This window comes from Arvicola amphibius, chromosome 1 (assembly GCF_903992535.2).
Source record: "Arvicola amphibius chromosome 1, mArvAmp1.2, whole genome shotgun sequence".
Lineage (NCBI taxonomy): Eukaryota > Metazoa > Chordata > Mammalia > Rodentia > Cricetidae > Arvicola > Arvicola amphibius.
In genome coordinates, this window is record NC_052047.1 from 62,374,827 (window position 1) to 62,397,852 (window position 23,026).

General features: G+C 48.1%; 1 protein-coding gene across 2 annotated transcripts in view; it reads left to right on the forward strand.

The window, feature by feature from the left end:
- Positions 1-23,026, forward strand: part of Stk32b (serine/threonine kinase 32B) — a 243,030-nt gene that overhangs the window by 185,661 nt on the left and 34,343 nt on the right. Inside the window, exons 5-6 of one of the 2 annotated variants that reach the window (XM_038327503.1) lie at positions 11,255-11,292; positions 19,414-19,503. In XM_038327503.1, the coding sequence (XP_038183431.1) occupies positions 11,255-11,292; positions 19,414-19,503 (128 nt within the window). The remainder of the gene's footprint in view (positions 1-11,254; positions 11,293-19,413; positions 19,504-23,026) is intronic. The other variant, XM_038327509.1, reaches the window with a different exon arrangement.

A 23,026-nucleotide genomic window follows, 5' to 3' on the forward strand; every position in this document is an offset into this window, starting at 1 on the left:
TCAGTAAACAGGACCTTAAAAAAGAGAAAAGACCATCCCAGGCAGGGAAGAAAGAAGACGGTGTGAAAAGGGTGTTGTTGCAAGTCTCACGTCTCTAGGAGCCACCCAAAGCTGGCTGAGGCAGGAAGGACTCTCCCTTAGAGTCCTCAAAGGGAGCATAGCCCGCAGACACTTGGAGATTGAACTCTAGCCACCCAATTGTGGTAACTTGTTGCAGGAACCCCAGTGAATTCTCTGTTATTATAATTCTTGCCACATCTGTATATTTCCTGGTACTGATGGCTCATATTCTCTGATAGTCCTAATGCTTTTTGCTATGACACATTAGTTCCAGAAACGCAGTCAATCTGCCCTTCAGAGAAGCAGCAGCTCTGTGTGTGATGAATAGCGGATGGCTGCTTTAGTCTGTTCAGACGGCCATAGCAAAGCACCTTAGACCAGGTAGCTTATTAACAGCAGCAATGCATGGCTCACAGTTCTCGAGTCTGGAGAGATCAAGGTCAGGGCTAGCAGGACCAGCATTCTCCCACAAATGCTGTGTCTCTGGGTCCTCGCCAAGAGAGAAGGTTCCTCCAACTTCTTCAGCGAAGGTACTGATTCCTCAGTGAGGGGGAGCACACAGGACCCAGTCACTTCCTGAGTACCACCTGTACCTCTTTTTACTGTACTTAGACCCGGGTTTTTGATGTGAATGGGGGGCACTAGTATCCAGACCACAAACATCGATCAGGTCAAGTCAACATAGTGTTTGTTAGTCAGGCCGGCAAGATGGCTTAGGAGGTAAAGGCACTTGCCACTAAGCCTGACAACCTGAGTTGGATTCCTGGCTTCCTGAGTGTGGAAAGGGAGGACAGAGTTGCCACAAGTTGCCCTTTGTCCTCCACACATGATATACACACACGCGCGCGCGTGCGCGCACACACACACACGATGTTATAAAAATAAAGCACAGCACTAGTTATTTCTAGATGCCACTGCTCACCAAATGAGTTTCTCCTTTTCCTTGTCAGAAAGACTGACTAGTATCTGAGATCAAAGAGATCAATATCGGAGGCAGTGGTGGCCCCTCCTCCATCTAATCAGGATGAAATGTGGACTTCTAGAGAATAATTTTTTTTCTCAAGCACAACCTAGTGAGACTGAATGAGGTGAGCGTGTTTCCTGAGGTCATCGCCCACCCTCTTGGCCTCCACCATCCTCCATGAAACTTGGGGGTTCTCAACCACTTCACACCCATGCTTGACCTGGCCCAAGCACCTCTTCTAGCCTCATTGCTTACAAAGCCTGATGGAGCCCATCCATCTTTACTCCCAGTGGGTGACATTGATCCCAGGATGTGCTGTGATGGCATTTGGCCATTGAACTCTATCTCTGGCCAACTTTGTAATTTTTATTTTGAGACACAGTCTCATCATATCGTCCAGGCTGGCCTTGAACTCATAATCCCCCTTCCTTAACTTCTTCAGGAACTGTGTTATGGGCCTATGTCACCACTTCCACCTGGCACTCTTTGGTGTTTCCAAAGCACTTGCTTTGTCATGGGACAGCCTCTTGTCCCACCACTGTCCTTCTGCACACAGGTTCCCTGGCAGCTCCCCTAATCCTCTCTCCCTTGAAGGCAGACACAATGCTTAATTAGCCTACTATATAGATGAGGAAACTGAGTCTCAGACAGGCTATGAGACCCAGGGCTAGTTGTTTTCATGTAGAATCCAAAGGTAGCTTCCAACACTGACAGTCCGAGACTCTGCAATGCTCATACATTCTAGCAGCATGATCTAGTGGGCAAAATTGTCAGCACCTGGGCCCTAAAAATAGCAACCCCATGGTATCAGTTCGTTTAGAGAGTGCCATGCAGATTCTGCAGGCAAACCCTGGCTCCCTTGTAAAATAAGACAGAAATCCCTTTTCCCATAATGCCACTCTGCAGGGGGCCATGGGCAGGTGGGGATGAGGGATGATGGTGGTGCTTGCATGCTGCCCTCCTAATGAGCTGCATTTGTCCTGCCAGGCTGTTCCTCTGCCACCCGTGTGTACTCTTTCATGAGCCACCAAGGGAATACCTCCTCCCGCTCTGTGCCAGTCAAACTGAGTGCACTTTAACCATAGTGTCCAAGGGCCTCAGAAGCTAAAACAGCCTCCAGAGAAAGCAGATATGGCCACCATGGACCTATGTTTTAATGAGCTTGCATCTCATGCTGGGAATGTGGGAGTAGAGATAAAATTTTCCCTAATCACTTTTTTCCTGAATGAGCCTGGGGTGCTCAGCCTCCCATTGTGAGGCAATTCAGCTAACTATGTTTGCCCTGGCATAGTAGGCTTTCTGTTGCCGCAAGGATACCTTGTGCTGGGTGATTTATACAAATGAGATCTGTGGTGCCCAATGTGCCAACACTAGGGTTTGTGTTACATTATAACACAACACAAGCATTGCATGGGAGGCTGAGCAAGCTGCTGGCTTGGGTCTCTCCTGAGCTCTAGGGGAGCCACCCTCATTACTTCATGTCAAAGCCTCTCTTCCAAATCCTTTCAACATGAGCTGGGGATGAAGGAACATATTCAAATCACAGCACCCTGTAAGCAGAGCAGGGTGATAACTCCCCACCGAGACTGGAAGAAAATGCAGGTTTGGGGCCTTGCCTACAGAGTGGAAGTCTGGGACTAGCGCAGGAAGCTGAAGCTCCTGATGCTGCTGACCTTTAGCCACCTGGAAAGTCTTGAGGCAGCCAACCCAGATCAGGTCCAGACCTTCTAGGTGGGCACATGCATTCATCCGTTGTACCACAGAACCAACTGTGATTTTTGTGTTCGCTGGTGTTGTCCTTGGTCCTGGAGACAAAACCACAGGAAACCACCCGCTCTCGTGAAAGCTAATTAGTAAGCAAGCCTCTCAAGTTGGGTGATGGGGACATGGGAAGAAATAAAGGCTCGAAGCGACAAGGGACTGGGGAGCTGAGATCAGTAAAGGAAAAGGGGGAATCCATTCATATTTGAGAATAGTCCTTCTTGGTAAGGGTACTGCAAAGTACCACAGGGTAAAACTGCTCAGCTATGCAGCCTGGGACATACAGATGGACGCAGATGCAGATAGACAGATCTAGGTTACTGGGCTGCAAGGCAGGGAGTGAGTTCTGTAAGTTTAGTGTGTCTGACATAATAGTTCCAGGTAGGACAGACCGTACACGTGATGACCCCACAGGAAAGTTCCTCCTGCCCTGTGTGCCTGTTGTTCCATTCCTGGTTAGGTAAACAAATTCCTGCCAGTATATTGAAGTTGCCCCATCTTCAGTTCAGCTACCTGCCTCATAGTCTAGCCTCGGAGCCCAGGCTGTGCCAGATAGCCCCAGTCAGTAGTAAGCGCACAGTCTAGGCACAGGCAAGAGTATTTGTTCAAGTTCCCATAGTCTCAGTCTCATAACACTATACTGCTCAGCACTCTCTTCGTAAAGTGGCACATCCTATTTCTCATTTCCTCATCAAGCAACTCACGAGAGGGTGGCTGCTGTGTTGTGAGGACACACAGGGTGCCCGAGGAGACGCTGCTCTGCAGTGGGAGCAAGGGGACCTGTTGCTTGGTTGGCTGTGGACTGTAGGAGAAGGGAATGAAGGCCGATTGCAGGACTCTACTCTGGGGATCTAAGACGCTGAGGGTTGAAGTGAGAAAGTAGTCATGGGGGGAAGCGAGATCTTGAAGGGCCATATGCTGATTTTGGATGGTGATTTAGGGTGACAATAATTATGGTGGTTGTGCTTTTCTCCTGAGGCATCCCTACCTTGAGGTAAGGAAGCTAGTTCTAACTGAATATTGGATTCTGATGGGGAGGTCAGGAGAGAGTTAAGAGTTTGAGAGGGGAGAACGGACCTGGGACGTGGAATCAAGCTAGGGGACAATCAGTCGAGGATGAGGACACGGTGGACAACACTGGAGGAACGCAAGGCCATGTTCATGGAGATTTGCACTGAGCATATCAACTGAACTGAATTAATTAGCATTACCATATTGGTGGCTTCTCTTGGCATAGCTGAGGAAGCCACTACCCCCAAGCAGGGCTTTGCAAAGCCATTAGGTCACAGTCTAAATGTGGGAGACGATAAATACAAAGTATCCTGAATTAAAAGAATAAAGAGCAGTAAGCATGTATCTCAGTTTCCCACTGAGAGCCCTCCAGCCCTCATCCAGTCAGACAGCGTGGACCTGAGAATGACCAAAGATGACAGCCAATCAGTGTTTAGAATATACAGAGAGGTTAAAAAACAAACAACCCAATCAAAAACTGGGCTATCGATCTGAACAGAATTCTCAATAGAAGAAATTAAAAAGAGACATGACTAAGGACTATCTTTAAAAGTGTTCAACGCCTTAGCAATTAGGGAAATGAAAATTAAATCCCCTCTAGGCTTTTCAACTGCCTCCATCACTGACTGAGATCACCAGTGTAGAATATTAAGAAGTCCCAGCAAAGGGCAGAGGCAGAAACAGTCTCCTGGCCCTCCTTGGCCATCTATCTGTGCTGTTTTTAAAAATAGCACACACAGCTGACATTTTACAACGTTCCTGAGCAGGGGTTGGGGTTCATTCCAGGGCAAGCCCAGGTTTGATAGCCTCCCAGGCATACATTCTATTGGAGTGTCATCTTGCCTGGCTCAGAAATGATGAGTCTGTCCTGAGCAGATATTGTAGCAACCACCCCCATCCACACCACACTGCTCATGTCCTTTGTGACCACACAGCAGCTCGTTTTCAGCAGGGAGACGCTCCAGAGCTGAGATACAATCATTGTGAAGAATAGACTTGAAGAAAATGGACCTGGAAGCACCGAATCAGCCTCTGATAGGATGTTCTGCCCAGAAAAGACACTGTTAAATCCCAGGAGCCCCACCCCCAGGCCACCACCTCTTCTGACCAGCTTGGCCCATGCCTTGCTCAAAAGAAATCACACCCAGACAAAGTCTAACTCACTTTCTAAAAGTTGGAGGACCTGCCATGGAGTTCTCCCAAGCTCCTTCAAAATGGTCCTGTAGTGCTAACTCCTGCCTGGTTTAGCACTCAGTTGGGGAGGCACACTGAGCCTCCTGGGAGCCACAGTGAGGCAAAAAACCAAGGCCTAAGGGAAAGCATCCAGGACCACATGGTTAGTGTAGCATGTCCATGCAAGTAATTTCTACTAACTTGGAGGTTTTCAACCAGCCTGGTTTATATTCCAGAATGCAGGCCCAGCTCTTCAGAGTCCTCTATTTAGAGGTTCATAATTACCAGTTGGGTATACCCTGGGGTCCTCTCCCAGGCTCTCGGGGTGCTTGGCAAAATTCTCTCACTTCATCTTAAAACTGGGGTCCCTACATTCAAGCTATTTACTAATTGGAGGCTGCTGTCTTCTCCTGGGGGCCCCTGTAGACCCGGCCATGTGGCCTTGCTCAGACATGGTGGCTCTTGTCTTCCAAGACAGTACATACAGGTCATCACTGCATCTGCCTCAGCAGATTCTGAGGTAAGGTGACATGCTTGGGAGGAGAAAGTTCCATACATTCTGCACATGGCATAAGTAAAACAAATCAAGGCCACTCATCACCTTGGCTATGTTCCTCAAGATGGAAGGCCATTGAAGGATAACACCTTCCACTCAGATAACTCCTCCTCCTCTGGGACTCTGGCTGCCTCTTCCTTGTGTGTAAGAGGAGAATCTGCTTCTTGCCTGCCACATGCCAGTCTGTGTCACCTAGCTCCCACCAGGACCCCACCAGTCTCCACCAGACCCTGGTTTAATCTCTTTAAAGCACTTGTCTCAGCTTGCCGTTGGTCATTGGTCATATACATCCTCCTTGGGTCCTCCTAAGATGCAAGTCCATCAGTCAGACCTGTTTTACTCTGTGTGCTGTTGAGGACCAGAGACGGAGAAGACTCCCCAGACTCTTGAGACTCTATGTTGTGCTAAGACCTGAAACAAAAGGAATGGTCTATGCACTGGGTATTCAACCCATTTGACAAAGGACACTGAGGTACAGGGATAATCTAACTGGTAGGAGAATGACTGGTCTCTGAACCTAGGCAGTCAGAGTTCTCAGCTCCTGCCCCTGGTCACATCAGAGCCCCATTTTCATGGTTCAATATACTGCAAGTAAAACCTTTCTAATGCAACTACAGAGTGTGGACAGGTAATGGGCTCCTCCAAGGTTGTACCAGAGTCAGTGGGCTTCCCACCTGCCCATGGAGCCTTATCCCCATCAGCTCATCATCCACTCTGTCAGGGGATAATCACAAATAATCATAGCATTGGTGGCTTAAAAAGCTGGAATCCCATCTCTCCCAGGGCTGAAACTCAAAGCCAAGTGCATTCAGGGTCATGCTTCACCCCAAAGACTCTGGAGAGAAGCTTTCCCTGGTTCCTCAGCTTGTAACTTCCTCTCTTGGATCTCCATCCACCTCTGCAGACTGCCTTGTTCCTTGTCTATGCACCCACATCTCCATCCACTCTAGAAAGACCAAACTCACTGGGTCCGGGACAGGTCCTGATCCTAGGGTAATTTCATCTTTAAAGTCTTCTCTGAATATGTCTGCCGAGGCTGCATAACCAAACAGGCTCATGCTCTGGGGTTTTGGGTGGATATGAACTTGGTGACACTGTTCATGCCTGCATGCCAGATCATCCAAATCATGTGCTAATGCTATGTTTGGACCCTGACCCTACAGGTGATTTGGGGTTCATGTTCATTGGACCACAGTTACCTTCGCCCTGATTCCTACAACCCAGTAAAAGTCACCCCAATCCTCATGACATCCTCAGCTTCAGGCCTTAATGCGTGTGGCTCTCTTTCTTCCCTTTTCTTTCCTTTCTTTTCAAAGTGCATTCATAGCTGGCCTTGAATCCATGATCCTCCTGCCTCATCCTCTACATCATTTGTGTACTAGTGTACAAATCATCACAGTCAACATGACTCTTTCCTTACAACTTTTCTTGCTATTTTGTAATTTTATTCTCTGAAAATTCCATTCATGTGTCCAGTGTCTCTTGATCATATCTACATCCCCCTCTCTCGACTCTTCCCCAACACATCTCCACGGTAACATCATACCCTTTTCTTTCTTTTTTGTTATAAAATGTAAATTATATTTAAAAATTTCTAAGTTATTAACTCATATAATATGGCCTGACCACAGCCTTCCCTCCCCACCCCCAGTCCTCCCAATATCCACCCTTACCTCTCTTCTTCCCCAGATCCACTGCTTCTCATTTCCCTTCAGAAAAGAGCAGGCTTCCCAGTGATATCAACTGAACATGGCATAACAGGATGCAGTTGTTAATTCCTGTTATGCTGTTGTTGTTGGTGGTGGTGGTGGTGGCGGTGATGGTGGTGGTGTGTATGTGTGTGCATGCTTCTCTTCTTTTGGTTTTGCTGGTGTGAGATTATTGATTTCTTATATTTTCATGAGTGTAGACAATCTCATTGGGTTCGAGTTTTCCTTCTAGTACCTTTTTATTGGCCTGTATTTGTGGATAGATACTGTTTAAATTTGACTTTATCATGAAATATCTTGTTTCCTCCATTCATGATGATTCAAAGTTTTGCTGGATGTAGTGGTCCGGGCTGGTGTCAGTGGTCTCTTAGAGTCTGAAGGACATCTATCCAGAAGGCTGGCTTTTAAAGTCTCCAATGAGAAGTTGGTTGTAATTCTAATAGGTCTGTCTCTGTCTGTTAATTCGCCTTTTATCTTGCAGCTTTCTCCCTTTATTCTGTATGTTTGGAGTTTTGATTGTTATATGGAAGGGGACTTTCCTTTCTGGTCCAATCTATTTAGTGTTCCGTAAGCTTCTTGTATCTTTATAAGCATGTCCTTCTTTAGGTTAGGAAAATTTCCTCCTATCATTTTTTTTGAAAATATTTTCTGGGCCTTTGATCTGGGATTCTTTTCCTTCTTTTATTTCTATTGCTCTTAAGTTTGATCTTTTCATAGTGCCCCAGATTTTTGTTGCATGTTTTTGTCAGGAATTTTTCAGATATAACATTTTTTGACTAAATGTATCCATTTCTTCCATTGTATCCTCAGCACCTGAGACTCTCCCCTCCCTCTCTTGTATTCTGTTGCTAATGTTTGTATCTGTAATTCCTGTTCACTTACATTCTTCATTTACAGAGTTCCTCAGTTTGTGTTTGATTATTGCTTTTATTTCCATTTTCAGGTCTTGAGCTTTTTATTCATTTCTTTCAACTGTTTGTTTTTCTTAACTGTCTTTGGTCCTCTTAAGGGTCTCTATCATCTTCATAAAGTTGATTTTAAGATATTTTTCTTGTGCTTCAGCTGTGTTGGACTCTCCAGAACTTGATGTGGTAGGATAACTGGGCCCTGGTGATGACACATCACCTTGGCTGTTGTTGTTTGTGTTCTTATGCTGGTGTCTGGGCGTCTGAGTTTAAGGTGATTATAGATATAGTCATCAATTTCCGAGTTCGTCTTTGTTGGTTGGGTGTTTTGTTCCTTAGTTTCTGTTTCCACCCTGGTCTTCTAGCTAGAGTGACCTGTGGTTGAGAAAAGGGATACCATTCATGTTGGGGTCTGGACTTCAGGTGGCTGGGGTGGTCTCTGGTTGAGCAGGGGGCTGGGAGTTGTGATACAGTGATAAGGAGGGGTGGGAAGATTGGGGATAGGCAGGGTGAACCAAGAGAGTGAGGGGGGATACCCAGGCATACAGCCTTCCTGGAACTCTGGCAGAAGACATGGCCTGTAGTTTCCACCTGAGTAGGAAGCTGAGACAAGGTGGGGAGGAGAAGAGAGGCAATTGAGGGGAGGCTGAGCGGGCACTGAGAGAATGGGAAACGTCTGTGGGTGAACAGCTTACTGGGAGTTCTGGTGACTGGTATAGCCTCTAGTTGGGCAGGGCTCTCCACAGGAACTGGGGAAAGAGATACCATGACAAGGAGAGGAGGAGCAACTGGTGTTTGGGTAGGTGAGCACTGAAAGAGGGGAGATAGTTCATGGGCAGGCAGCCTACCTGAAGTTCTGGCAGTCAGCACGGTCTTAGGTCAAAAGAGGTGCTTCTGCTGGAGTTGTGAACTGGGATACAGTGACAAGGAGGGGAGATGGGATCAGGGGTCGGCTGTGTGGGCACTGAGAGAGTGGGGGAGGAATATGGGCAGCGACCTGGAGTATGGCCAGCAAGGCCTCTGGTGGAGTTGGGAGTTTCGGCTAGAATTGTGGGCCGGATTTCTCCTCCTCCTCCTCTTCCTCCTCCTCCTCCTCCTCCTCCTCCTCTTCTTCTTTTCTTCTTCTTCTCCTTCTCCTTCTCCTCCTTTTCCTTCTTCTTCTTTTAAAAATAACACATGGAATCCAATTAGAGCTGCCCACATGAGCGTGACTGTGAGGCCATCCACTGGGCATAGGCATCATTCCAGGGGCCACTTCCCACAAAGAAGAATGACTCTCCCTTTCTCAGCAGCCTCCAACTTCTATTCAATCCTCTGCTTGGGGTATGACATTGGGAGCCCCTTCCCTTCCGCATTCCAATTTTTAAATGGCTTGATGATATACAATCTGCCCAAGTGCATCATTTCTGAACACACAACGGGGAAAGTAGTGGGTTTCATTCTGACACCTCCATAGATGCTTGTGTCACCTTCCTGACACATGTATTTCCCCCTTGAGAGATCTTGCTGGGAGCCACTCTGGGTGGGGACCTAGCCTTTGCTGACCTAATTTTCAGACACTGACACTGGAACCTCTGGCTCCTTTTTTAATTTTGTCATCAAGTTCATCCTTCCCTTCGGGCCCCCTTGTCTTCTCCACACACAATCTCTTTGGCCTCGTGGATGTCCCGTGAACCTGGTGTCAGGGCCTATTTACCTAGTGCTCATCAAAATTCTCGGGTTTGAAAAGTCCTGATGAGAATCAGAATGGAAAGAGAGATGCTGTGCATCTCCCCTCCTCCCCTGGGAGAGATTGTCTGGCGTCAGCGGTCACCCTGCGCATCTCTGCAACTCGGGACCAGTTATTCTTTATTTCCAAGAAAACTGTCATTAGTTGTCTCACCAAGGCTGTGACATTAACTCCATAAATGTGTGGGGCATGTGTCTCTGAAATCTATGGCTTTGCTGCTACAGCAAGTTGGGGGACTGAAGCTTGCTGTCACAGGCCTGCCCTTCCATCCCCAGGCCACTCAAGTTTCATGTGTGCCCAGGAGTAACTGTTACCATGCTGGGTTCCCAGATGTGCAGATCAGAGAACAAAGTCCTGTCCTTACAAACTGCTTCTTGGCTTGGAGAGGCCCTTTGCTAGCATGACAGCATCAAATATCAAAGAGAACTTTCTAGAAACCTACTCCTTTCCAGACTGTGCTCTGTGTGGTTCAGTTTCCTGAGAAGTTCAGCAGACCCATCCCATGAAGGCCAGATGGTGAATTCTTCAGTCCTTCTTGAATATTAACATTGGTGTGTGTGCATGCGTGTGTGTGTGTATGTGTGTGTGCACATGTGTGTGCATGTGTGTATTTGTGTGTGTGCGCACGTGTGTGGGGTGTGTGTGTGTGGGTGTGTGGGGGGAAGGGGGCAAGGTTGGTGTCAAGCAACCTCTCTTGATCACTCTACTTTTTTTTAGTTGGGGATCTCTCCCTCAATCTGGAGCTCATAGATTCAGTTAGACTGGCCAGTGAGCTCCAAGATCTACCTGTAGCCACCACTCCCTAGTGCTGGAGTTACAGACACCACCAGGGCACCTGAATTTTATGTGAGTGCTAGGGTTTCTACCTCAGGTCTTTATGCTTGCACGACAGGCACCTCACAGACTGAACCGTCTGCCCAGTCTCTTTTGGTTGTTTTTATGGTGTTTTATCTGGGGTCTTTTCTTGTGCACACAATGCGACACAGTGGGATCTTCAGGCAAGAAGGCTGAAAGATAGCAGGGTGGAGAAGTACCTCTGCCTGATGACATGTGGTGGCTCACATTTAATCTACCATCTTTATTATGACAAGAAGAATAATGATTTCAACACACGTGGTGACAGCTTGTTCTGAACATTGCAACCAGCATTGAAAGGCCCAGTATTAAGAATGTACCAGAACAAAATAGTCAGGCAATCTGCTCAGGAGTCCAGAAAGAAACTCTGGCTCCTCAAGGATCCTGTTGTCATACTTACTCTAGACCTCTGAGGGGAGGTAAGGAGAGAGACAGAACCCTAGAGACCCTCTGTCCTTTGTTTGACCTGAGCCTGTGATGGCCCCCAAAGCCGGCTGGGAGCTCACTCCTCTGCCTGTGTTTCCCTTACAGAGACATCAAACCGGACAACATCCTGCTGGATGAGCATGGTGAGTCAAGGTCTCCTTCCCCATTCCCTAGGGCCCCAGTGCCGCCTGGGGCATGGGAGCGGAATGAAGGGTGGGGGAGTGGACCTCAGGTGCTGGAGGAACCACTCACTCTGTTCCAGTCCTGACAATGGTAAGTTGAATTGAACTATTAGCAGGCATCTCCTCTGAAGTCAGTGCTGGGTATAAGCCTGTTTGAGGATGTCAGGGTACAGTGAGGACCAGGGAGTATGAGATTATAGTAACATCCTAAATTTGTGCAGAAGTGCAGAGGGTCTAAAGGCAGGTACGTGAGGTGCTGGCGGCAGTACCCATCCTTCCCTGCTGCTCCTTTTCTCTGTTCAGGCACACCGAAAGTCAGGTCATAGAAGCAGCTGAAACGAAGCTGAGAAGAGGTGCGCATGCCTCAACTGGGTCCCCTGGAAGCAGAGCCTTCTGGAAAGAGAGGCTCACGTGGTAGCTGCTGAGCCATGACCACTGATGCCATGCTGTTGGAGAGGACCTCTATGTTCGAACAACTGTCCTGGGGCAGAATCTGAGCAGGATTACCCACCAACTCACTGAAGCTCTTAGGGCTTTCTTTCATGAGCATGAAATGCTTTAGAAACTAGCAGGGAAACCAGGACTGTTGATTGGTCCATGGCTCTGCTGTGATCCCTACAGCCATGCTCGGTCCTCCCAAAGCTGCTGCACAGAGGAACCTAGGCAGGCAGGCTGTGGTCCCAGCCCATAGGGTTGTGTGGATTAGATAAGCTTCTGAGAACCAGCAGACATGAGTAGCAGGGCCGAGGGGAGTTACATAGTGAAGGTGCGATGCTGATGGCAGTGGTTGAGGGAGCAAGAGGAAGCACCCTGAAGAACAGCTGAGGAGAAGAGAGCTTTATCGTCCAGTCCCACCTGAAGGGTTGGGTCTTTCAGGGCCTCATTCCCTCGTTTAGTGGCTTGAGGTTCATCCTGAGGAACTTGAGAGTCACTGAAGAATAAATACCAAGTGGAGTTGGAGAGATGCCAGAGCAACTGCATGGAAAATGGAGCAGTGGGAGCAGATTAGCCCCATGGGACCCCAGCATGAGGAGCAAGGGACCTTTGCGTCAGAGCCTGACATGCCAACTTGATGTGGCTGCCGTAACTATGCACAGGGATCTGGAAGTTTCCATCATAGACTTCCGAGATGGCTAGCAGATGCAGACGCCGTCTTCTCTCTGGGTCCTCACTCATCTCTGTGTACAACTATGTCCTGTTCTCACGATGACACCAGGCAGATTGCATTAGGACCCAACTCACTGGCTTCGCTCTTGGCATTTGAAACATCAAATCTCCAAATCTACTTCGTCTTCTACTACAGAGGCTTGTGATTTAACATATGAACTTAAGGAATACACCTTCAGTTCATCACATCAGACAAAAAATGGGGGTGGGAGCCCTGTGTGCCTGCAGGCCTACCTTAAATCGCTGGCTCCATCATTCTTAGAAGCTGCAGGTGCTTAACTGAAGGCTCTATTTAACTCCCAGGATTCAGAGGAAATTACCTAGGGTCTCTTGGTTCCCACAATTAACTCAGGTCAGTGGCAACCCAAGATCTTTCCAGCCAAAGTAGGGGTATGATGCCCAAGATTCCCAGAATACTGCGTGGATCTAGAAGAAGCCAAGAGGGAATTCGGAGGTGGCTTTGATCGACAATTTCACCACTTCTACCCAAATCTCTGGATTTAGTTTTCAAGCCTGCATCTGCATATAAAAATCACTCAAGGGACCAAGGAGATGGCTCAGGAGATAAAGCTCTTGACAGGCGAAAACAAGAGCTCCATCCCCAGGAACCACATAAAAATGCTAGGAGAGGTGGTGCACATTTGCTGTGCCCAGAGCTGGTGCTGTGAGCTGGAGACAGGTGCACCCCTGAGGCTTGCTGGCTAGCCAGCCTAGGCTAATAGGCAGCTAGATACCAGTGTCTGTGTATCAAAAACACAAGCTGGATGGTGCCTGAACAGCAACCCCTGAGGCTTTCTTCTGATGTCTACACTCATACAGATACATAGGCATCATAACTGTGTATATGTGTTCACCGGCACAAACACATACACCCATAGGCACACATGCACGTGCACACACACATAAACACACACACACACACACACACACACACACATAAAGGTTCATGTCCCCACAGTTGACTAGGGATTTCCTGGGACCTCACAGCAAATGAAAGTACATGGGTCCTGAAGCCTTAGAAACCCAAAATGATGTTCCTCTCAACTCACAGGGCATGTCACCCCTTTTTGAAAAGCACATTAGGAAGCAACTTGTGAAACAGGGGACCCTGTGTTGCTATTGGTCTCATTAGGTGCCACCTTGGAGACAAGGGGGCTGCAATTCAATGGAAGATTTTTTTTAAAAAATCAGTAGATACACACATGAATATTTTATTGATGATGCTCAGGTCTGCTCATTCCCCACATCCCAAAGCTCCCAGGCAGCTTCCATGCTCCCTCCTTGTCTCACAGGGTAGGCTTCAGGTCTCAAGAGCTGAGATTTGGAGTCTGAACCAGCAGCCAAGAACAACCATAAGGGTTGGGGAACAGAGCTAAAGGAAGACAGGCATCTGTCAAGAAAAGGTGATGGTGGCCTTGCTTGGTGACCAAGAGCTCCTAGCAGTGGGAACTTTGCAGATGCGGCGCAAAAAGGAACGGGTGTGTCCGTGCTCCATTGCACAGTCAAGCTGAGTATCACTCTACCATATATCTTTAAAAGCCTGACTAAGGAGCAGTCAGCCAGCTCCTGGGTCTTGGGGGTGGAAGTGCTGCAGGCTAGGCAGGGCTAACATGGCTGTGAATACAAAGTCATGTGGCCGGTTGCTCCTAGGACTAAGGCTTTCTGTCAGCTGACCCACAGTAATGACCTTGGTTGACTGGCTACCTGGGTGACTCAGCTTTGCTCCTTTGGCTCCAACTCTGGAGGGCTCATTCTCCATGGCCTTCTCAAGGCTATTTCCAAGCAAGGAGAAGGAGAGTTGAGCCCAGACATGCTCGGGTCACACTGACACTGTCTAGTGCACGTCATTTCTTTAACTAGCTTGGGTTTAACCACACCCTGTACACAAAGGAAGCCTGCAGCAGATAGGTTCTCTTAAAAGTCCTGCGTTACTTCACACACAACTGTGTGATGGGAAGAAGCCAAATCCCACAGAATAGAAAGCCCTAGCAGGCAAAGGCATGCTGCAGGAACAATCTTCTTTCACCGGGAGCCGAATAAAGCTTTAATAAGCCCGTGCATGGATTTTGAAGGGCTTTCTTACTTTCCTGTGGTAAATCGTTGTGATCTCCATACAGATAAGTGGCCAGAACACATGAGCTCTGTGCAGCGTCCAAGATAGCAGATCTGTGTGGAAGATCAACAGCCATCCTCCTGCTCCACAGCCCATGCAGAGAACCTAAAAGCACAGCTATTTTTAGCAGTGAGCATTGGGAAGCAGGGGCATCCAGAGCCACGGGCAAGGCTGCTGCCTCTGGTTCTTATCTCTCCGGGCTTCCAGTTGCTTCATCTAAACAGGGGTTGGATTCTGAGAGCCAGCTGGCATGAGGGAGATATTCAAGATTGGCATGCCCTGAATTCCAACTGAATGACTGTGGAAGGTGGCCATGGGTACCGTCCCTTCCACTCTAATAAATGGTCTGTCCCTCCACTCTCTGTGTCTGCACCTCTCCCAGGATTCCTTGGAGGCTCAGCACCCACTGACATGGGATCTAGAGGCCGACCTAGAAGGAGCCATGTTATCAACCCATGGCCGAGAAGACTGTCAATCTCTAGGAGTCCTGTGCCATCTCTGCGAGCCCAACAAAGACAGGCAACAGGATGCACTTGCTGGGCCTGGCACTAAGTTACTCAGCCACCTCTCAACAAGTCTTTCTTTTACAGGCAGGCCCTGGGAATGGAAATGAACAAGGCCAGATTTTTGGACTCAAAGAGAGGAACAAGGTGACATCCAGAGTGTTGGGCAGGAAGATGGAATGACAATGGAGGGGAGCACGGGTACCCCTAAGAGAGTTCTAGTCCAGGGATGTCCTTCCCGAAGTTCCCTGGTACAAAGTTGTGTCGTAAAAAGGTTGTGCCTGAGGTTGTGGTTATCCTTGGCCTTGGCTGAAAAGATATCCTAGTAGGAGGACCCTAAACAACAATCTTGTTTTGGCAGAATTATTACCACAGCTCTTGCTTATCAAGCCAATATACCTGAGGACAGGCTCAACTCTACTTTACCGGGCTTGGCAGAGACAACTCTGTTTTGGTCTTGACTATTTTAACACTCCCTTCCACCCTCCTGCCTCCTTGCTGGCCCCTCATGATTCCTTCTGCCAACAACACCCTTACTTCAGAGATCCAACTGCCTGCCCCCTTCTCCTTCAGGCTATGCCACACGCTCAGTTTCATTATTTTTTTAACTACCAGTATTACTTATCTTCTTGTTGCTATCACAAAATACCTGGCAAAAGCAACTTAAGAAAAGATGAATTGATTTTGCCCCACAGTGTGAGGTATTCAGTCCATCATGGCAGGGAGGTCAAGGTGGCAGGGACGTCAATGTGGGGCAGCTGGGCACATGGCTGCCACAGACAAGAAAGAGAGGGAGATGAATGGCACTGTTCTGCTCACTTTGTCCTCTGCTTTCCTTCCCAAACAACAGTCCTCTTTTTCTTCCAAGACCCCAGCCCGTGGAACAGTGCTGCCCACATTTAGGGTGGGTCCTCTTGCCTCAGTTGATCTAATCTAGGTGACCCCTCAGAGCTGTACCCAGGAGTTTGTCTGCTGAATGAGTCTAGATCCCGTCAGGTTGCCCATCAGTCTCAGCCATCACACTGAGTTTTAAGGAGAGATGTCCCCATAAACTCACAGTCTTGCACGCCTGGCTCTCAGGGGTGCTGCTATTTGGAGAGGAAATGAACGCTTTAGGAAATATGGGCTCTCTGGAAGAAGTAAGATCATTGGGGGTGAGCCTTGAGAGTTTGCAGTCCTCCTTCCTGCTCTCTTTCTCTCTGTGTTTCCTGTGTACAGTGGGGGTGTGACCCACCAGTTCCCTTCTCCTGCAGTCAGCCATGCCTTCCTCAGTGGACTCTGGCCCTCTGGAACTGTAAGCCAAATACACTGCTCCTAATCACAGGAGAAGAGGAGCAACTAATACTTCATCCCAACCAAAGTTTAATGGTATCTCCACCCCACAAAAAAAGGAATCTGGGCATGTGGAAAGGAAGGGAGCTGTCCAAGCCAGAGTCATTGGCTGCATCAACTGGGATCGCAGCCCTCACTTGTGACACAGAGCCAGACACCCACAGTCCCAAAGTGGGAAAAGGTGACAAGGTTTGGTTTGTTTGGGGTTGTCTTTTTATCTCACATAGTTGATGCACAGCGGTGTGAAGGATTTGGACCTGGCTGTGGGCCCATTTGTCTGCCTTCCCCATGTTCAGCTTTACCATCTTCCTGACACTGCTGGAAACTTCTGCAGTCTTAGGGAACTGACTCCCTGTGTGACACAGGAAAAAGAAACCAGAGAATATCATCAACGGTAACTCCTAAAAAGGAAATGCTTCATTCTAGAACATTCCAGAAAATCCTTCCCTAAATCTCTGTTAATTCCAAATTATTGGAATTCCAAATTCCAGTGGATTATAGACTCCGTTCCTGCAGATGGGGGTAGGGGTATTGAATGATTGGCTCTAGCCACAGCCACTTACCTTCCTCCTAGAGGATACAGAGATATTCTGCCCAAACTTGGGTTTTCAACCTCCAAAGCGATGCATGGGTTTGTAAGTTACCCAGCCTCAGCTATGTGGTTACAGCAACACAGAGGATAAGGGATTGTGGGCATCCTAAGTAGGCCTGCATGTTCTGACTTGTGGATAGACCTGTGAAACATGAATAAGTCAAAAGCCGCTTTCAGGATGACCCGTGGCAATTGCTTCATTGGTATAAGAACACACTAAAGTCCTGAGTTACACGGATATGTGTTTATATAAGCAAAGGGAGAAAGTGGAGAAGCTAGCCAGTTCAGTGTGGCGTTTGGAACACAGAAACATGGAAGTGTATAAAGGGCAATCAAGGGCCGGGAGATGCATCGGGTGATTGTCGTAAGAGACTCCAGAAATAACCACACAGAAACTTTATTAATTAAATCACTGCTTGGCCCATTAGCTCTGGCTCCTTATTGGATTTATAATAAATTAATACTTACATATTAATTTAACCCATTTCTATTAACCTGTGCATCATCACAAGGTCGTGTCCTATCAGCAAGGTTTCACATGTCTGCCTCCAGCACCTCTCCATGGCTTCTCTTGGACTCTGCCCCTTTTCTCCCAGCATTCAGTTTAGTTTTCCCCGCTTACCACTCTCTATTCTGCTCCATACAGGCCCAAGACAGTTTCTTTATTAACCAATGGTATTTACAGCATACAGAGGGGAATCCCACATCAGGTGGTAAGGTGAATTTGAATCACCAAAAACTACATGAAACATTGGTGGCCCCAGGACACATCTGTCATCCCAGTGCCAGGCAAGCAGGTGGTGGGAGCTGGCTGGTTAGCCAGTCTAGCCAGTCTACTCAGGGTCAAGAGACTGTCTCTATGAATAAAGCGAGACAAATACAGGAAGACTCCTAATGTTGAGCCCTGGCTTCTAGATACACATGCACACTCATGTGCGCCACCTTACATATACACATGTACAAACATATACAACACACACATGCCACACATACACACAAAGGAAACTCACAAACATCCTGCGTTCTTTGACTTATCGTTCTAACGAGATGGCATTACTGTCAGAATATAAATACTCAAGTTTTTAAAGAGCAGAAGAAATGGAAGAAAGATGAGTAAAAGTCTCATTCAAAGGCTCCAGAACCTTCTCTGTGGCTGTAGGTATGCCAGGCATTTAGCTAATCAGGTGGGGGAGCACAGCAAAGGCAGATGCCTCCCTCACAAGACACCCCACAGAATGCTCGGGAAGGTGAACTTGCCTGCCTGTTGGTGATAGGAATGAGGAGACAGGAGGGCACTGTTTCCTGATCTTGGCTGGGAGACATGATGTCACCGAAGAATAAGCACAGGTCATCCCAGCTGGGATCAACCTGGTGAAGTCAGCCTCATCGTCAGCCTCATCCTTGAGAATCCATTAAGTCCTGTCTCTCACAGGGAAGTTGGAGTGCTCTGTTGCTGGCAGCTGTGTGGTGTGAGTACTGTGTTGGGCCTGAGGCCACCACAGCTTTTTCTGTCCACTGTGGTTGACCACATTGGGCATGCCTCTCACATCCACATCCCCTGGGACTCCTTGCACCTGCTCCAGCAGCTGACCTTCATGTGCCTACCAAGCCAGCTCTGCGTGTGCCCTTCCCTGTGTACAAATGCAAAAAGTGCCATTTCACATGCCGTGGTGACAGAGAAATGTAACTATGCTATGAATTTCCCCCAGAGCTAGTTTCTTCACATGCCAAATGCCCCAGAGAACAGGTCCTGACCCCGGAGGATTCTCTGCCTTTCTCCTTCCTTTTTTGTTCCCTTCACCTACATCCCACATCCCTGCTTCCTCCCCATTTCTCTTAATCTCTTTCTTCTCTCATTTCTTAAACATTTATATCATAGCTTTAGTCTTTTCAAATCCCACCGGCTTCCATAAAAGTATGTTGGCTCAAAGGCTATCTCTCCCCTTCCACCTCTGGTCCATTAGGTTCACTGCTCAAAACCCAGAGACCACAGTAAACCACGCCCTCCCCACCACAGTCCCTCCCAGATGTCCTAAGTGACAGCCAGACTGACCTTCCATCTCCAGATCAGTGTGTCTTAACTGTCTATCCCTCCATGCATGTGTCATCCAGCCCCGCACCACAAGCCTACCCACACATGACATGCGCAGTACACATGACATGCGCAGTACACATGACATGCGCAGTGATGAACCCTCACTCTAAACCTGAGTGCAGAATAGACGCTGTGAGAAGCAGATAGTACCTAAGGATGGGCACGCATCCTGGTGTCTGCTTCCTGTGCCTACCATGTAAACCACAGACTGCAGCCTCTGGTCACACGTGGCAGAACACAGACATCGTCAGCGCTGGCTAACTTCATTTTCTCTCTGCAGGGCACGTGCACATCACGGACTTCAACATTGCCACAGTCGTGAAAGGAGCGGAGAAGGCTTCCTCCATGGCCGGCACCAAACCCTACATGGGTGAGCATCCCACACCTGCACATGGGCTTGGGCCTCGGTTTCCCTCTTCTGCCTCCTCAGTGGCCATTCGTTCACCTCCTGCTTCCTACTCAGGGCTCCACTTGCCCCAGAAGCATTCCTGCCTCCCCTGCTCAGCAGCCCCTCCTTCCGTGGTTTTCAGAAAAACCTCTTCTGCAACAGGAACAAAACTTTGCCGTCCTTTCCCAATAGAATCCAGTAGCATCACCGGAATGTCACTGGGCCTCGGTGTTGGTCGTTCTGCATCTGTATTCCTGGGCACATGTGTGTCTGTCTTTGCTTGATCTCCAGTTGTTGTTTTTTTTTTTTTTTCCTGGAGATTCTTGTGGAAGTGTTGTGTATTATTTCAGATTGCTTTGAGAAGGACACCCATAGGATCTTCTCTGCTGATCTTTAGAATTTGCCGATTTCTTTTTGGTCTCTCTTCATGTCTCGCTTAAAAAATTATATTTTTAATATTTGGGTGTGCTCATGCTCATGCGTGCATGCCAGAGCCTGGGTGTGGAGGTCAGAGAACAGCTTTCCAGTCCGTTCTTTCCTTCCCCCCTGTCAGTTCTATGGCTTGCACTTGAATCATCGGGTTTGGCATCAAGGTTCTTTGCCTGCTGAGCCGTCTCGCCACCAAGTTCTGCCTTTCTATGAAAGTTGTTGGTTCTATCTGCTTTAAGGCCCTGCCTGTGGTTTGTTTTGTGTGCCTTCTGGTGTGGGCTTTATTTCTAAAATGCTTCTCTCTTCATTTCTACTCTCCCCTGGCTTCTTTTGCCTGGTTTCTGGGGGTATTTTATTGTCATTTGTGTTATTCTTTTATGACTTGTGCAGGGGCACGCAGCACTTGGTGTCAGAGCACCTGCTTGTGCCTGAGATTCTGGGTTAGAGCCACAGAAAAAAGAAAAGGAAAATGGGAAGAAAAGATGAAAGGGAGGTAAGGAAGGAGGGTGGGAGAGAGGGAAGCAGGCAGGCAGAACTAAGACCTTGTGCTTATTGTGAGTACCCGGTGCTGACCTCCGCCCCATCTCTACTTAGACTTTGTCCTCCCTCTGCCCACAGCTCTCTGTCCTGCTCCATTGCGTTTCCCCCTTTTGCACTTATGGGGTGAATATGAACTGTACCCCACAGGTTGCTGTGTTCAAACACTTGGTCCCTAGCTGGTAGCCCTGTTTCAAGAGACTTTAGAAGTCTGGAAAGTTGGGGCATAGCTGGCAGAGTGGGTCACCTCAGGATCAGACATTGATAGTCATTACCCAGCTGGCTTCTGATTTCTGATCCACAGAGATGCCAGCAAGCTGCCCCACCCTCCTTCTGCCATTGATGCAGCAGATCTTGCCACCAGGATACAGCCATGCCTTCCTCAAGATGACTGAGCTAAACCAACCCTGCTTCTCTTGTCACAGGGAGAAATGTCATTAATAGTTTACTTAGGCATTTTCCTAGAAGGGAGCACCCACCTTCTTGGCCTCTTCTATACTGAGGCTGGCAAACTGCAGTCACCTCCTCTGCTGTTCTCTGCCAGGCATTGGGCATCGGGGCATACACACTGCCTGTCTGGGTGCCTCACTCCCTGCTTTGGGGTTCCTCTCTGATTCTTTCTCTATAAAAGTCACCACATGGTGTTCTTATCATAAGTGGTGTGTTGTTCCCACCATGTGACCTTAGAAATGTGGGGACAACTTAGCTGTGAAGTAAATATTCTCCGGGTTTCCTATGACACTATTGGCTGTCAGGGTTAGTGTACACGTATGTAGACCTTCAGAATGTAGGCCATGTCTGGCAGCTCCTGCCGAGAACGGCAGTAGTCAGAAGGCAGAAGCTGGAGCCTCACCTCTTCAAAGCTGTCCTGGGCTATAGAATAAAAATCTATGCAGTTTTCTTCCCATAATCCAACAATTGGGTTGTTAATTATTAATATTAAACTTAAGGGCTGTCAATAAATGGACAGCAAAAATAGACAGCTTCCTCAAAACTCCACGTGAAGCAGCTGGGTCCTGGCTCTTCTCCTCAGGAAGGGAGAGCTGCGGGGAACCTGCTGACCGCCTCTCTGCAGCCACTATGCTTGTGGTCCTACTGCGTGCATCATTATTGCACTTCATCCTCTGGTATCCACTGGCAGTTTCTACAACCTTCTCTTATTTTACATACAAGGAGTCTGAGGTCCAGAGAGGTCTATTAGCCTGCCTGAGGTCACACAGTACTTGCTTAGAGAGGGAGCTAGGATTGGAAGCCTTTGGATATGAACCCCATGCTCCTGTCTCTCTACTAAGCTGCTTTGGAACACTGAATCCTACCAAAATGCTGTTCTTTCTCAGACAGGAGTCAGTGTATTGTCACCGCTGTATGTAAGATTCCGGGATTCTGGTGTCCTAATTAGAGAAGCCTTGGGCCTGAATTAATGAGCAAACGCACTGAAGGGAAGTTTATGGGCTTCAGCGGGTAACCTCTAAATGGCTGCATTTTCAGGGGCTATGTGGCACACAGTGGCATCTATAGATTTCAGGCTTGTGGGGAAGGGTTCTTATTAAACCCCACCCCTATGTTTCAAGGCTTGTTGCTTCCACTCATCTGAACTGTTGGCTTCCAGGGCCTGGTAACAAGTTCCCCAACACTCCAAGCATGGCTTCCAGAACAGGCTGATGAGGAAGGTCCCAGAAGGCTATACGCAAACATTTCTCTAGAAGAGATAAATGCACAGAACTGAATTTTCATTTTCTCAAAGAGAAGATGGGGTTCTCCATTGGTTGGAAGAAGCCTCTGTGCAATGTATTGGAATAGAAGTCAGAAATGCCCCAGCTGAGGCAGAACGGAAAGGGGACACTCTCTCAGGAGTGTGGAGGGGTGTGAGGTTCTGAGGGCAGCATAGGGTGACAAACAAAGCACTAAGGTCCTTAGTGCTCAGGCCTGGGGGAGCAGAGATGTGCCAGTGTTGTGACCTGGAGATCACAGTCAGAGACACAGGGAGAAGCAAGAGCTCCTGGGAAGTAGGGAGGATGACTTCCCCTTGGGCAGTTTCAGATGGGTTCTGCAGAAGGTGACACAGAGGGCATATTCTCATTGGATAAAGACGGGGAAAGAAACCGAGGCTCAGGAACAACCCATGTCAAGGCACAGAGGAGGAAAGCAGCACTGCAAGCTGGGAGAGTCTGAGAGGTGGAGAGGGGGCAGATCAAAGCCACAGGTGACCTGGAAGGCGCATCAGGGGCTAGGGATGATGGAGATAGGCTCACTGAAAGTCTGGCTTTCCCATGAGTAAACTGAGTAAGGGGTGACTCACAGTATCTAACAAAATCCACATTAAATGCCTCTTGAGATAAGCTTAAGGAAACGCTAACTGCAAACTGCCAGCCAGTCTTAGCTTCCTGCTCTGGATAACAGTGTGGTAGGTGATGAACACAGTTTGCCTCAGCGAGTGTCTGGGACTGGTTTCTATTGCTATGACTAAGCATCATAACCAATGCAACTTATAAAAATAAAGTATTTAATTTGGGACTCACAGTTGAAGAGGATTAGATTC